This window comes from Akebia trifoliata, chromosome 5 (genome assembly GCF_017979445.1).
Source record: "Akebia trifoliata isolate Shusen 1 chromosome 5, ASM1797944v1, whole genome shotgun sequence".
In the NCBI taxonomy this organism is placed as follows: domain Eukaryota; kingdom Viridiplantae; phylum Streptophyta; class Magnoliopsida; order Ranunculales; family Lardizabalaceae; genus Akebia; species Akebia trifoliata.
In genome coordinates, this window is record NC_141379.1 from 5,954,517 (window position 1) to 5,970,952 (window position 16,436).

General features: G+C 35.6%; 1 protein-coding gene across 1 annotated transcript; it reads right to left on the reverse strand.

Annotated features, from left to right (window-relative positions):
• Positions 1–7,445: 7,445 nt before the first annotated feature.
• Positions 7,446–10,727, reverse strand: LOC147401250 (uncharacterized). Its single transcript, XM_086442451.1, has 5 exons — positions 10,252–10,727; positions 8,934–10,134; positions 8,308–8,721; positions 7,991–8,208; positions 7,446–7,871 (listed from the first exon to the last, which is right to left on the reverse strand). The coding sequence occupies exons 2-5, from the start codon at positions 9,556–9,558 to the stop codon at positions 7,620–7,622; spliced, it is 1,509 nt and encodes a 502-aa protein (XP_086298577.1). The 5' UTR covers positions 9,559–10,134; positions 10,252–10,727; the 3' UTR covers positions 7,446–7,619.
• Between the last annotated feature and the right edge of the window lie 5,709 nt (positions 10,728–16,436).

Below are 16,436 nucleotides of genomic sequence, written 5' to 3' on the forward strand. Positions count from 1 at the left end.
TATCAGATTTGAAGGATATTGATGTGAAGGTAGAAGATGAGGATCAAGCACTTTTGTTGCTCCTTTCGTTGCCAAAGTCATATGAGAACCTTGTACAAACATTGATGCTTGTGGGTGAAAATTTAACGATGAATGAGACTAGAACATCACTTCTAGCGGATGATCTTCGAAAGATTGCAACTAGTGGCATGGCTATTAGTGGTAATAAGGAGCAAGCACAAGGGTTGTTTGTAAGAGGAAGAAGAAATGAGCGAGGAAAAGGCAATGGAGGAAAGTCTAGATCGAGTTCTAGACCTCTTGCGGAAAGATCGTGTTTCAAATGCGGTGAGCTTGGGCATTTCAAGGCAAATTGCCCTAACAAAAGAGTAGGCGGGAAGAAGAACAACAAAAGCAAGTTTAATGGGAAGCAACAAGGCAAGCAAGAGGCTAGCTATGCCTCGGAAGAAGGGGGTAGCGATGAATGCTACTCCGTCACGAGTGATGGAGAAATCTCCGGTAAGTGGATTCTTGATTCGAGTTGCTCTTACCATATGTGTCCAAATAGGAAGTGGTTTACTACCTACAAAGGCATTGATGGTGGAACCGTATTGATGGGTAATAATCATGCTTGTAAAACGGTGGGGCTTGGTTCAATTAGAATCAAGATGCATGATGGAGTGGTCAGAACCTTGATGGAGGTGAGACATGTCCCTGATTTGCGAAAAAACCTTATTTCTGTTGGTGCTTTGGACTCCGGTGGTTGCAAGATAGTTACGGAAAATGGAGTGAAAAAGGTTGTTCATGGTTCATTGGTAGTGATGAAGGGTATTCGTCATGGAAATCTCTATGCTCTTTTGGGTACTACAGTTACAGGAAATGTAGCAGTTGGAACAGCTGGAAGTGGTGGAGACCCAACTGAATGCACTAGGTTATGGCACAGGCGACTTGGGCATATGTCAGAAAAGGGTCTAAATCTGCTCGGTAAGGAAGGTTTGCTGAAGAACATGAAAAAGCCTTGCATGAAATTTTGTGAGCATTGTGTGTATGGAAAGGCACACCGGGTTCAGTTTTCTTCAAGCAAACACAGAAGCAGAGGTATATTAGACTATGTGCATACAGATGTTTGGGGTCCGGCTACGATAACTTCCAAAGGTGGTTCTAGGTATTTTGTCTCATTCGTGGATGATTATTCAAGGTATGCTTGGATTTATTTCCTTAAGCATAAGAATGAGGTATTCGAGACATTCAAGAAGTGGAAAGCAATGGTTGAGAACAGAACGAGCAGAAAACTGAAGACATTACGATCTGATAATGGTACAGAGTATACAGAGGGTACCTTCAAGGAGTTCTGTGATCAGGAAGGTATTGCTCGACATTGGACAGTTAGAAAAACACCACAGCAGAATGGAGTCGTAGAGATACTGAACCGAACATTGCGGGAGAGAGCAATGTGTATGCGCTCGTATGCTGGTTTGGGCAAAGAATGGTGGGCAGAGTCGGTTGCTACAGCTTGCTACATAGTGAACCGGTCTCCACATTCGAAGTTAGATGGAGATGTACCTTACAGGGTGTGGTCAGGAGAGCATGCAGATTATGAGAGACTTAGAATTTTCGGTTGCACAGCTTATTACCATGTCAACGAGGGAAAGCTTGCCGCTAGAGCCAAGAAGGCAATATTCTTGGGGTATGCAACGGGAGTAAAAGGCTATCGCCTTTGGTGTGTAGAGGATTCTAAGTTCATAATCAGCAGAGATGTTACTTTTGATGAGAGCTCTATGGTAGCTTTGTCAAAAGCTATGGTGCCCGGTTATGAAGGTGTTGAGACTTCAAAGTCTCAAGTGGTTGATATAGAACCTAAAGACCAACCAGGTTCTAGTCATGTTCAAGAGGAGCATCATAGAGACACTCAAGATGAGAGTGATGATGATCTTGAACATAAGGAGGTTCAACAAGAGAATGTACAAGCGCTTCAACAACAACAGCTTGAAAAGTCATTGGCTTCCACTAGGCCGAAGCGAGCATACAAGCAAGTTCAGAAGCTGGGTTCAGATCAGCCTCTTAGGCATTATGGGCAGGTAAACTTGGTTGAGTACGCACTCTCAGTGGAGGATGATGAGCCGGTCACCTTCAAAGAAGCTATTTGGGATAGAGATAGTGAGAGTTGGTCAGCTGCGATGGAAGAAGAGATGAAATCTCTCTGGAAGAACCAAACATGGGAGGTAGTCCCATTGCCCGTGGGAAAGAAAGCTATTGGTTGTAAGTGGGTGTACAAAAGGAAAGAGGATTCTTCCAATCTCGGCGGTACAAGGTATAAGGCTAGACTAGTTGCAAAGGGGTTTGCACAAAGAGAGGGTGTTGATTACAATGAGATTTTTTCTCCTGTGGTGAAGCATACTTCTATTCGGGTGCTATTGAGTATTGTTGCTCATGGTGATCTTGAGTTGGAACAACTCGATGTCAAAACAGCCTTCTTGCACGGAGACTTGGATGAGAAAATTTATATGCACCAACCTGAGGGCTACAAGGTTGAGGGTAAGGAACATCAGGTATGTCGCTTGAGGAAATCACTTTATGGATTGAAGCAATCTCCTCGGCAGTGGTACAAGCGATTTTATTCCTTCATGCTAAAGCATGGGTTCTCCAGAAGTGATTATGACTGTTGTGTGTATATTTGGAAGCTTCGTGGAGGTGATTATATCTATCTTCTTTTGTATGTGGATGACATGCTTATTGCTTCGTTGAGCAAGGTGGAGATAGATAAGCTGAAATCTCAACTTGGTAAAGAGTTTGAGATGAAGGACATGGGTGCTGCTAAGAAAATACTGGGTATGGAGATCAGAAGAGAGAGGTCAAACCAGCGATTGTTCTTAAGTCAGAAAGGCTATATTGAGCGGGTCATCGCAAGGTTCAGGATGCAAGGTGCTAAGTCAGTGGTGACTCCATTGGCTCCACATTTCAGGCTCTCTAATAAACAATCTCCCATTACAGTGGAAGAGAAGGCACACATGGAACGTGTACCTTATGCTAGTGCAGTTGGCAGTTTGATGTATGCCATGGTTTGTACACGTCCAGATATTTCACAAGCGGTCAGTAGGTTCATGGCGAACCCGGAGAAAACGCACTGGGAAGCAGTGAAATGGGTCCTGAGGTACTTGAAGGGTACCGCTGATACGGGTTTGTGTTTTGGTGGAGATACATGTCAGATTAGTGGGTTTGTTGACTCAGATTATGCAGGTGATCTAGATAGACGACGGTCTACTACTAGTTATGCGTTCAGTATACATGGTGCTCCAGTTAGTTGACGATCGATGTTACAGGCTACAGTGGCACTTTCTACTACAGAGGCCGAGTACATGGCCATGGCAGAGGGAGTGAAGGAAGCATTGTGGTTGTGGGGTATTCTAGATGATTTGGGGATTAAGCAGGATTGTGTGAACTTGTGGTGTGATAGTCAGAGTGCGATTCACTTGGCTAAGAATCAAGTTCATCATGCTCGTACCAAGCATATCGACGTCAGGTATCATTTTGTGCGGGATGTCATAGAGGAAGGTGATGTTTCTCTCATGAAGGTGCATACAAATGAGAACCCCGCAGACATGTTAACCAAGGTGGTGACAGGTAGCAAGTTCCAGCACTGTTTGGACTTGATTCATATTGGCCCGTGTTGAGTTGCCCAAGAGGGCATGGCCCTTCGGGGCGGAGTTGGGGTGAGGTGGAGTCTTTATGAAGAGATGAAAAGAACTACGATGGCTTGATCCCGGTCAGAGGGTACGTAGGCAACCATGGTCAGAATGGTGCAGCCGAGTTGGTGTTACAGGTTACTCTTGTGTGGTATAGCTTTGCATGCTTGCAGCTTCTTCCTTTCTTCGTCCAAAATTTGAGGTGTTTTTTCAAATTATGTACGAGGTGAAGAATTGTGGCATCAGCAACAGTAGTTGGTGTGGCAATAGCATCTATCAACAATAGTTGGTGTGGCAATAGCACATCTCTCTCTATTATAAATACAGTAGCTATCTTGTGGTAGATGTAAGAGAGATAGAAATCTGTAAATCTAGAGAGAGGGCTAGGAAAGATTACAAAGGAAGAGGTTGATCTTCTCTTTGATTAAAAACCAAGCCAACTTCTTGAGACGAACTTGCGGGTTGTGTAAGTCGTTGGTTTCTTCTTATAGTAGATTCTCCCTTCACCCCCCGTGGACGTAGGCACATCGCCGAACCACGTAAATATTGCGTGAGCATCTCTTTAATTGCTATTTACGTTCGTAGTTAGTTTTACTTTACTTTGATTGCTTGTAGTGTTGGTCATTGCTTGTTGGTGTGTTTTGGAACTTGGTATAAGTTCCGATTTTGGAACTTGGTATAAGTTTCGACAAAGGGTTTCTCTCTAGGTGGTTTGCTTCCGTGGCTTCACTCCTAACACTTAGTATTATGTGTGAATCAATAAGTTTTAATATACAATTGTACAGTATTATTTTGGGAATCAAAGAACTAATTGGAAGATTATTTTTCACCTTGCATCAATAGTAGAGTTTCTCCAAAGAATAACCAAGACAATAAGGAAATTGAGTCGAGCCCACTCTGCCTTTCTCTACTGTCTCTATTTCTACATTCTCTCTCTCCTCTTTTACCTTTCTCTCTCATACTTGTATGTTAGGTGAATTTTGAGGGTAGAGAGGAATGGACAATAAGATCCTCCAAACATGAATGAACTCCTGCTAAATTAGTACCATCACTAAAATAGTTATCATATACCAAACTGTATAAGACGGACTACAATAGCACCTATTAACACCTAAGAATGAGGTCAAAGTACAAGTCATACCACCTAATAACATAATTTCTCAACCGATGGACAATGTTTTAGTTCATGTAATCAATTTAGTTCACTATACACGGAATACATTTTATGCAATCAAAACTTTCTGAAACATTTAATTCAGTATCAAATACAAGATTGGTAGTTATTTGGCCATGTGGTACATCCCAATATAATTGAGCGTTACAAAATGTAAATTTTAAATTTCCACGAGAAGCAATTGCTTTCATCAAAGAGTTGTCCTCACATAGTTGAGTTCACTGAGAATGGCTTGTTGTACCCACTTGTTAATCAAGTTATAGACTCATTCAAAGTTAATATTTAATATTGGTGTAAATACATGATTTTCGAATCCGAAGATCACCTCTACGTGGATTTAGAATCGCCATCATTCTTTTTTAAAATAGGATGTGAATGATCACTCGAAAGATTTTTTTAGAAAAAGTTGTCATTTTGACATTGTAGTGACTCTCGTACGGATTAGACATTGATCCACCTAAGATCTAGGTAAGGGTTAGAGAGAGGGGAAGGTATTAGGCACCTCCCTTTCTCCATCAAATGATGGTAATCTTAACAACGTAGTCATTTTAGAGATATAAAAGAAAATAAAAAATGTAGGCCCAATCACATTTAGCCTTAAAACAAGTTTTGTGGTATGTGCACCAAATGTTTGAGGGTTTAAAATAATTTTCTTTTAAAAGTAGTTAGAACCCTTACACTTTCGACCGAACTGAAGTCCGATCTACCGAAAGTAAGGGAGGGTACTTATTGCATCCTATGGCATTCTAAAATCAAAATTAAAGACATGAGGGGGATAAATAGGAGAGGGATATGTAGAAAGGAAAGAGGGGGACTTAAAATGAAAATCCTACTATAAACTCACCTTGAAAGTTTTACTTTCTCTTTCTTTCCTTCTTTTCCTTTTTTTTTTGTGGATTTTCTTTTCAATCCTTGAAAGGGTCCTTTTGATTTTGATCTTGAAGTGTTGAGACTTTAAGGATGAAGGTAAAAATTATTTTAGTGTACGGATTGATATGGATTGAGATGTTTATAATGTGAAGATTTGAGAGGGATGAACTTTATAATTAATAGTTGTGGATATTGAAGTTGTGAGTTGAGAGTTTCTTTAGAAGGATTGAGAGAAGTGAGATAGATATTAAGAGTTGAGAGGCTTAGCATGCTTTTTTTGAGAGGGACAAGGAAATTTTTATAAGTTTTGAGGATGACTTTTGGAGTTAGAAATGTTAAAAATAGAAAATTAAAGGATAATGACATGGAGTGAAGGCATTGGAGGTTTATTATTTTGAGGTTGAGGATGAGTATTTGTGGAAGGTAATGGAAATGAGTCATTCTTTGACTCAATTAGATTGGATCCTTCAACTCATATGAGTTGAGTGTCAGGTAGGATTAAGGGGTGTGGGTGTTAGTTAAAAGAAGGGTTGTTTAAGGGGGGCAATTATGGATATTTTGAGAGAGTGGAGAAGATGGTGACATGTGTCCAATGGTATGGGGTGAGTGGGTTATGTGAATTGATTATGGAAATTGAGATGTGGGGTGGTATGAAGATGGCTTATGCGGTGGTATGAAGTGTAGGTTGTGTAGTTTTTATGGGTGATAATGAGGTTGGGTAAAATGATTTTGGGAGGTATGTTGTAGTGGTGATAAGCGTCCATCATTGATGATACGAATCTTTATTGGTTATGATTATGGATTTGGGCTAGAGTAGGGGTTTGGGTTTAGGATTGAGTAATGGTTTGAGTCCATTAGACTTAGGGGTTGGGTTGGACTTGATTAGGTTAGGGTTAGAATGATGATGGGGTTTAGATAAGTCTTATTATGGATCCATAGGACTTTTATGAGTCTTAGGATCTTTGATTTGATCAAAATATTGATTTTCGGGGATTTGGATTTTTTAGGCTAGTTGACAGATTTTACTAGAAAAATGATCTTTTTGGATCCTTTCGAGTGGGGGCCGTTCAAATTGAGGTATCTACAGCTGGCATGAAAACAAATTAGAGTTAATAAAAATTCATTGGAGACTTCAATCATACATGAATTAGAATTTTTTCAAGTCTGATTTTCACAGCTCAATTTGGTTTTCTTGTGCCCTATTGGGGAGGCAGAATTTGTAAACAAAAAAGTAATGATGACAGAACTAGGTTTTGTACTCTCAGTACTGTAGTTGCAACTCCACTCCTAGTCCTATGTAGCATTCATTATCATGTTTTGATATTTTTATTTGTTTCTCTGCTCAATCATGTTACCAAATTTTTCTTTAATCTAAATTGCTAAATATGGATTTGGCGATGAAAATCGTTTGTATGATCTGTTACAAGTGGATGCACTAATACACGTAGCATATATGTTCGTGTGTTCAAATTGTTAAATATCAATGGATTTCGGAGAAAACAAAAATGTTGTTTAATATTCAAAAGTAAAAAATAATAATTTATTGGATTAGTGATAGTTTTTTTCTTTAGCTCCCAAATTAAATTAGTAGTAAGAGCAAGATGAGAATCTATAGCTAAAAAGTGCAAGTTATATGTGAATTGAGACATCCTTCATAGGATATGTGGAAATGATCCTTTGAAGCTTGTATTGGGTCAAATGCTTTGAGTATAGATCAAGAGATGGTTGAATATGGTCATGGATTTAATGGGTTGGTGCACATATAACACCAAAACAGTGACACAATATCTTATTTATCAAACAATTACATGGCAAGTTTCAAACCAAATAGCAGAAATTTCTCGACTAATTATCCTTCATGAACATTGATCTACTCATGAACAACACAATACTAACAAATGATGAAGATAGCGATTTCAACATGGAAAGCCCAAAAAAGAGGGCTCTAAGTGAATCTTCCCATCTATAAAAGTAATATTGTTTAATTTCTTACTACACCACACAAGTTGATCAGTCGTTAATCTCGACATATTTAGTACTCTTGATACTAATTTCAGGTCGACCTGTAAGAAGAAAAGGAGCTGATATGATCGTTCTTCGTGATTCTTTTGAAACCTCTTTACAATGCAGTTTCCACTTCTCAAAATTTCTTTAAGTCTCTTCTCTTTCTGCATTGTAAGAGAAAGCAACGACAATTATCACACTTAGATTAAAACTACCAAAAAAAATTGTTAATTATGTGCACATATGTGGGATAATTAAGACTAAGAAAAGATTAAAAGACAACCTTTTGAAGATTTCTTTGGACATCCACAAAAAGCTGTGAATTTGCATGGTTATGATGTTCAACCTGAGGTCCTAAAATACCCTTTAAAATCACATTACTCTCATCCTTGTCGGCTCGAAGAAATTCCCAAAGGATTCTCATGGATTCTTCTATGATCCCCAACAACATTGAACATGTAACTGCATCTTTTCTTCTTTGTCCTTTGTCCTTCAAATCCTCTGCCATTTTTTTTAATGCAAAATGGACTGCTTTATCATCTATAATACAAAGGCAAGAATCTCAAATATATTTATTTTTCTAAAAAAACATTCACTTACCTTTAATAACTGGGACTTGAAGAAGATTCCTAAGAACGCATCGATTCTTGATGTAGTTTTGAACCCGGGGTCCTAAAAAGTATTCATTCTCTAGGAATCTTTGGATAAGCACTTGGAATTGTTGGAATTCTTCAGCAACTTGGTTGTATTGATGCGTCTCATACAGGTCTAATTCCAACATCTCTCGAGCTTTTCTATATTGCCAATGGAGGAATTCCCAAGAAAGACACACTTGCCCGACATACACCATTTCTAATTCGTTCTCCAGCTCTTTAGCAAGCTTCGCTGATGGGTCTGCTTTGGGTCTTCGACGTTTAGATAATCGGAAATTCTGTGAGAGGATTGATGTGAGTGTTGGAGTGGATGATTTTCGGGGTGAAATTGATTGGAAGGGGTCCTTCAGCTGAAGAAAACCTGTTGAACATATAAAAATATTTGAAGGATTAGGTTCTTCATATATAACGAAAAAAATTGAATATCGAAAGATTTTCGTTAATGGACTTATTGTGAGCCATTAATGGGTATTAGTTTAGGTTGTGGCCTATCAATTTGAAGATACGGATCAATGAGAATATTTGCTAATATACATAGAAATTATTGATAAAAGAGAAGGAATTGTAACTTACCTATAGCATACATCTTTTGATAATTCAAGATGTCGAATTTCCTCATTTTCTCACTATAGCTCTTGTAGAATTTGTGTAGCTCATTCATTCGATCTTCATATAAGGACTCCTCGTTGATCTTCGATGGGTTCAGATCTTCGGACATTTTCGGGGACTCGGATTCTTCAAATATGGTGGGGAGTCTTGGAGCTCTAATCTGCCTTAGTTCTAATTTTAGCTGCTCCATCAAGTCCTGGTGCTCCCACAGAATATCCAATTCATTCGAATCCTCCTCATAACTTGATAACAACGAATCCTGTAAATTGGGTTCTGCAGATTTCTTCTCTGAATCATCCTTCAGTTCTGTTTCCAAATCAATAGAATTCTCCAAATGAGGTTCTTTAAACTTTTCAGTATCTTCATGCCTACTTGGGTTTTGAACTGATGAAGATTGATCCCTTGTATCGATTGCTTGTGAGTCCAAAATTCTTGTATTCTCCAAATCAATTTCTTCGAAATTCGGAATATCATCCATTGATGATTCTACCTTTCCTTCGTCAAATTCCATCGTGCTTTCAGGTTCAAATTCTCCACCAAAATCTCTATCCGACAAGAACTCTTCGATGTTTGAGTCCATATTACTCATACCTGAGAACGTCTCATCCAAACTAATTGATTCAGGATCCGAATAAAAATCAAAGAATTCTTTTTTGGATTGAAACTGAACATCATCATAGATTTCAGATTCTAGTTTTTCAGAATCCTCTACATCGAAAGAGTCGCTCAGTACTTCATGAACTTCATCTGTCTTCAAATTATATTGTAGAAAATCTTTCTCCGGCAAGAACCCATCTTCATTACTTCTTCATTATTGAGTGAACCTTCATTCGGATCGACATACAATTCTTTAACAGTAAAGCTCATAACTTCTGGTTCTTCAATAAAGCAACTGAAATCCTTCCCAGGCAAGAACTGACACTTACTCGTCTTCGAGGCCTTGTCTGGGCTTCTTCGGTTATTTTCGTAATTCTGAAATTGAAATTTAAAATTGAACTTCGGCGTCTCTTTTTCTCCAAACCCATCATACTCAGAATCCTCAAAATTGATAACTTCAGGTTCAGTTTTTGCCTCGGAACGATTAGTATCAATTTGATTTTCTTCTTGGGGAAGAATAACAGGGCAATTTGAATTATTGTTTCGAGAACCATCATCAATCTGCAATCTGTGACGAAAGATCAAACTAATTAGTAAAAAAGAAAACAACCCATTGAAGTTTAAATTCATAATAATTGGAAGTATCAATCAAACATATATTTGTAAATATCGAAATTCCGATTACCTGAAGAGATATCTGGCTATGAACCCGAAAAGATAGAGCATGTAGATGGTGATAGAAAACCAGAAAGAACTAACAAACAGATCCATTTTCTTGAAACAAAACTCATTACCAGACTTTGTTCATCAAATTGAAATGGGTACAGAATATAAGTCTCTTTTAGGATCCCATCAAATCAAACCAACAATCTGTTTTTATTTTTATTTTTTTGGTTTAAGTTTGAAGCAAAGATTGAAGAAGTTCAAGAATGAGTTCATCCATTGAACTTTTCAAAGAGAATGGACTTACTAACTGTTAAAACGAAGTTTTAGAAGAAGAATAGGAGATTTAAGTGAAGAAATTCGGTTAAAAGAGGTTGAAATCTGACCTAATAAGCGAGATTAAGGGCTTCCATCAAGCAAGTTTTAAGGAGAGAAAGGAACTTGTGAGCGACTTGTCACATGTTGGTGTCTGGGTTGCTTAGAATTCTCTGGTTTCTGTTATTTTCACAAGATGTATTAAATAGCTAATATAAAATCAGTTAGGGAGTCTCAGTCTTTTGCTCTATTAGTGCCTTTTTAACTGAATAAACCCCAAATGCATGTACCATTCACTAATGCTCCTCTATATTTAGAAAATTCTCCCTACATCCAACTTTTTCAACTTTGTCACATTGAAATTTTGATTTATCTTAATGGTGTTTGGAAACAAATATTCCTAAGAAAAATGCTTAAGTAACATTGAAATGTACATCGATTCTCACATCGTTGATATGGATGTATGTATGTAACCATAGATGTTTTTCATCGATATACGAGTGAAAAGCATTTATGATTATGTGTGCACCTCCACATCAGCAATGTGAGAATCGATGTACATTTCAATGTTACTCTAGCACGACTCTATTAGAAAATACTTGGGCCGTGTTTTAGAGTGTGGTGCATCAAGTGGTAGAAGCACTTCTGTAAGAATTGTGGTTGTGAACTATTTTATTTGGTAGAGTATTTAGAAGGGGCTTTTAGGGAGGCAACTTCTTTCAATATTTTGATTTATATTATATTATTTTTTTGTGTTTTTTTATCATTGATATTTTAGAAAGTACTTTAGTCAATAAATAAAAAATAAGATCATTATCTTTCAAAACTTTAAAAAAAAAAAAAATTGATCAGATTATCGTGAACTTTGAAAGTGAAAAGTTGGTCTAATTAGCTTCGTACTTCTATTTATTTATAGTTTTTGAATATAGTGGGAAGTACTTCCGGGGCTTATTACAAACACTAATTAGAACCTTAAAAAAAGATTGTTTTTTAGCACCAAAAGCGCAAGAAACACTCACCAAATGCATTTTGAAATACTGCCTTATCAAGAACTAAAATACTCGAGCCCATAATAACCAAGTTTGAATACAGCATTATTTGACGGGGGATAAAGTTCGATAAAAAAATGGGAAGCAGCGATAGTGTGTAAAAAAAAAAAAAACACTAATTAACCTATCAACAAAAATCATTGATTATTTGAAAAAATCAATGATTTTTTTAAACAATACCCAAGTGGAAAGCTAAGCCCAGACCGCCATAAAAACCTATCTTTCTTCGTAAAGATTTATTAGAAAATCGCTATTTTTTTTTTTAAAGTAGTCAGTGTTTTCTTAATAAATTAGCGATTTCTTACCAATCAATCAATTAATTATCTAATTTTAGACAAACCCACTTTTTTTTTTTTTTAAAGAAAAATCCAACTATTGGATGATATTTATGACTATACTTGAGTGAGCCTACCAAGGCCCCATCCCCATCCTCATGAAAAAAACACCACTTGAATTGAGAGAAAGTGGGACCTTTAATACATTATTGAAGTCTTACCCTAACAAGAACCTATAAAACAGCAAATATATATATAAGCTTTAAGGTATGGACAAAAATAAGAATCTATATATACCTAATTTTTGTCTTGAAAGATATAAATTATTATTATTTTTCTATTTGCAGACTCATAAAAAGTTATTGCTAAATGGAAATTTTAGGGGGTGGTGTGGCCTGAAAATGACCTGTTAAACCAGTCAAAACCGTTGATTTCAGTCGAAGAATCCAGAATAAGAAATTCTGTTTAGGTAAACTAATAATTCAAAATAAAAACCTACTTGTTAATATATAATATTATAGACACTAGAAGGTGGTCCGTGCAAACGCACATGTATCAAAAGGTTTTATTTGTAAGTTTAGTATTGGTTATTGGGTTTTTGAACATGGCATCGTAAAAAGGATATTGCTGTAATTTCAAAAACTAAGCAAGTGATCATTAGACCGTTGCATGTTGCAATTTTCATGATTTTTTTTATCGAAATGTCCCTGATTATATTAAATTTAAATACAAAAGTGGGGGCATTTATGGCCATTTGAATTTTGGTGTGGACAAAATATTATAATAGTAAAGATATTAGAGATTGGGATATATTTACAAAAGCTCACCCCTACTAAGGAATTTATTTATTGCAAAATTAACAAACTCTTCTTTTTGTTCGATTTTTTTTTCTCTAAGCAAACAAGGGATTAGTGGTTAATAGTTAATGGTAAAGTTGAAGACTTGAGGATCACTAAAATTCAGGGATTTTTGGTTAGAAGTTGAAGGAAGGGGAATTTAAGTTATTTCTCATTAGTCTATGGCAGAAGGCCCAGGTCAAGTAGCAATGTCTTGCTACCTCGTCTTCAACTTGACATAAAAAATCATTGAGTTCTCTTCCCAAAACTACTTATTTGTAACATCTTGGTAAAATTTTATGTTAATTTTCAACCTTTAAATTATTCTACTTTAATTTTCAAATCTAAAGAACAAGATAAGATTTTTGAAGTAGAAGATAATTAGATTTATAGAAAAATTCTAAGGATTTTGCCACAAGGGATTAAGACGATAATCCAAACAATGGATTGAAGTTGAATTAAATAGATTAAAATTTATAGAATTTGAAAAGCTTGAAATGATTGGTTTCAGGAAGAAATAAAGGATTTTTTCAGTTGTAGATTCGAAATGAGACTATTTAAGGTATTTTTTAAGTCTAGAAAAAAAAAGATTAAGGTTGGAGAGGGTGTATCATTGGTTTGAACACTTCTGGGTATCTCATATATTCAATAATTTTAAAAAATGTCTAAATCACCCGAAAAAGGGGGATAGGGGGAGAGAGAGAGAAGGTTAAAGAGGCATATCATAAGTTAAAAAATACTGGTTGAAATTCGGGAGCAAATTCTATGTAGCCAATTTTTCTTGTAACTCACTGTAGTTATTATAAACGATTGAAGATTTATCACATAATCAAGAAAATTTCATCCAATCATTTAAAATTAAATTTAGGAGTTTAGTGATCATCCATGTTCAAACACTTAATCTAATGTTTTTTTTTTTTTTAAATCTAATCTAAACCATGAGTACAAGAGGACTGAGTTGTTATTTTATTTTTTTTCAATGTGATGTTTTGTGGATTGTAGAACAAGAGCTAGAGAGAGCTACAGGGAAAAGATGCTACAAATGACCCGTTCCCGTGAAATTTGTGATTTGGTGAGAGTATTTTGGAGTGGTTCCTAAGGAAAGCAACTTCTTTGAAAAAAAAAAAAAAAAAACTTGATAACCAGATATCCCTATAGATAGCGGACATGAATCGTATATGAGTTTTGCCCAGTCCGTAAAATATGGTTTTGTCCAAAGACTAGTTCCGAGGCACGTGCAACACCTGCACATCACATGCATAGGAAAATGAGGATACACCCTTGTAAATGGCCCTTGAGGAATTAATACTCATATTGGGTATCAAACTCACGACCTTTGGGCATTAATCACTTATCGATCTGAAATTTCCATTGAACCCACCCCTTGAGGTTTCTTTTTTTAAGATTTTGGTAATTATATTAAATTTATTTTTGTATTTTCACCATTGATTTAATATTTTAAAAATATTCTAAGAGGATATTTTCATCATTAAATACAAAATAAGATCAATATCATAAAAACAATCAGGTAATAATTTTTACTTTTATCAGTTTCTCGCAAATTCTGAAAGTGAAAAGCTGGTCTGAGCAGCTTCGTACTTCTATCTATTTTTAGTTTTTGAATACAGTGAAAAGCACAAGCTAGCTAAAAATGCTAATTTTAACTGAAAAGATGTTTTTTTAGCATCAAAAGCGAAATAAATGCACTCTAAATGCATTTTGAAATTCGAACTTACGAAACATTTAAGCCCATAGTAACCAAGTTTGAACTTGGCAAGTATTCGATGGGTATGTTCCAAAAAAATTGAGCGGAGGGATAGAGTGAAAAAATGCATTGAGTATTTGAAAAAATCAATGATTTTTTTAAATACTTTTTGTAATACACCAATGACTAATCATCTATATTTTTGGCAAGAGTCATGATAATGGGACTCCCCCACGTGGTATACTCAAAATACTCTCCTGACGTGTCATGTGCTTAAAGCATAGATTTTATGCCTCGGATACACATCTTCACATCCCCATAAACATATGCAGTTGTGTATCCCAAGGGAAAAAATCTATGGTTCTAGCACGTGCCATGTCATTAGAGTATTTTGAGTATGCCACATGAGAGAGTTCGAAAATCATTATTCTTTAGACAAACCCACTTTTTATAGAAGAAAATTTCTGAATATTCGATGAATTTTGTGATTATGCCTGAGCCCACCAACATGCCATCCCATCATCATTAAAAATGCCTCTTTGATTGAGAGAAAGTGGGGCCTTCAATGCATTATTGAAGTCTTGCACTAATAAAATTAAAAATATATAAAACAACATAAACGTTGTATGTATGGACAAAAATAAGATTTAAAAAAAAAAAAATATATATATATATATATAATATATATATATATATATATATATATATATATATATATATATATATATATATATATATATATATATATATATATATATATATATGGGGGGCGTTCAATGGCCAACTTTTTGGCAAAACATTTTTCAAAACATGAGTTAGAGGTTTTGGAATGGGCTGATTTTTGGTGAGGATGATCTCTACGGAGAGGAGATCACCCTCACCAAAAATCAGCCCATTCCAAAACTTCTAACCCATGTTTACAAGCTGAAAAATTGTGGACCGTCCATTTTTTGTAAACTATTTTTGATGGGGTTAGAAGTTTTGGAATGGGCTGATTTTTGGTGAGGATGATCTCCTCACTGTAGAGATCATCCTCACCAAAAATCAGCCCATTCCAAAACCTCTAACCTATGTTTTGAAAAATGTTTTGCCAAAAAGTTTGCTAAAAAGTTTGCCCTTGATCGCTACCCTATATATATATATATTATTTTTATTTGCAAAGTACAAATCAGAAACCACTCTTGAAAGTTATTAGTAAAGTTTGGACCTGAAATCGACCTGTTCAACCAGCCAAAACAATCCGTTTCAGTCGAACAAATTCAAAACAAGAACTTATTTGTTAAGATATATCTATTATGCATAATAGAGAATTAGTTAGAAATTTATTTATTTTTAGCAAAATCAACAAACTTCTTCTTGGAATTATGTATGAGAAATTGGAAATATACTTAAATTGATAGTAAGGCACCAATATTATACTTTTCAGAGCATTCTATCATCTCAAGTTTTGAATTTTATTCACAAAAAGAAACTTGTTAAAAGAATACTTTCTTATAAACAAATGTTAGACTTATCTTATTAGATTTATTGTTGGGTTATGTCTTCTATTTTTATATATGAGGAATTGTCGTGAATTCAATCTGAATCTTTTGATGATCTGCTAACGACCCATTTAATGGCCAAAATATTGGATCCATTTAGTTTGGATTTTGATCCGACCCGTTTATCCTCTTTGTAACTTTAAGTATATAAAGGGTGAGAGATGAAATTCTAATGGGGAGTGAGAGAGAGATATACGAGGGATAGTGAAATTGTAACATGTTCTTCTTTGATTATCATAGTGAAATTGTCGTTTTCACTCGTGGACGTAGATCAATGATTTGACCGAACCACGTATATCTTATGTCTTGTGAGATTATTATTGTTCTTATTGATTAATACTTTAGAACTGAGGGTTTTCTCTAACATTTATTTTAAAGTAAATTTATATTTTAAAATAATATTTACTTATTTAGTGGGTTAAGGTTTGATTTGGAGAATATGTTTGGTACAAATTTTAAAATTTTGGAAAGGTAAAGTTATCTAGT

What these genes read in the sequence shown, in the direction of transcription:
- LOC147401250 (XM_086442451.1), bottom strand. Translation starts at nt 9,558, where the DNA reads ATGAGTAATATGGACTCAAACATCGAAGAGTTCTTGTCGGATAGAGAT. An exon ending in TCAAGTCCCAGTTATTAAAG is followed by an intron (nt 8,209 to 8,307) that starts GTAAGTGAATGT and finishes AAAAAATGGCAG; the next exon opens with AGGATTTGAAGGACAAAGGA. An exon ending in TCCAAAGAAATCTTCAAAAG is followed by an intron (nt 7,872 to 7,990) that starts GTTGTCTTTTAA and finishes CTTACAATGCAG; the next exon opens with AAAGAGAAGAGACTTAAAGA.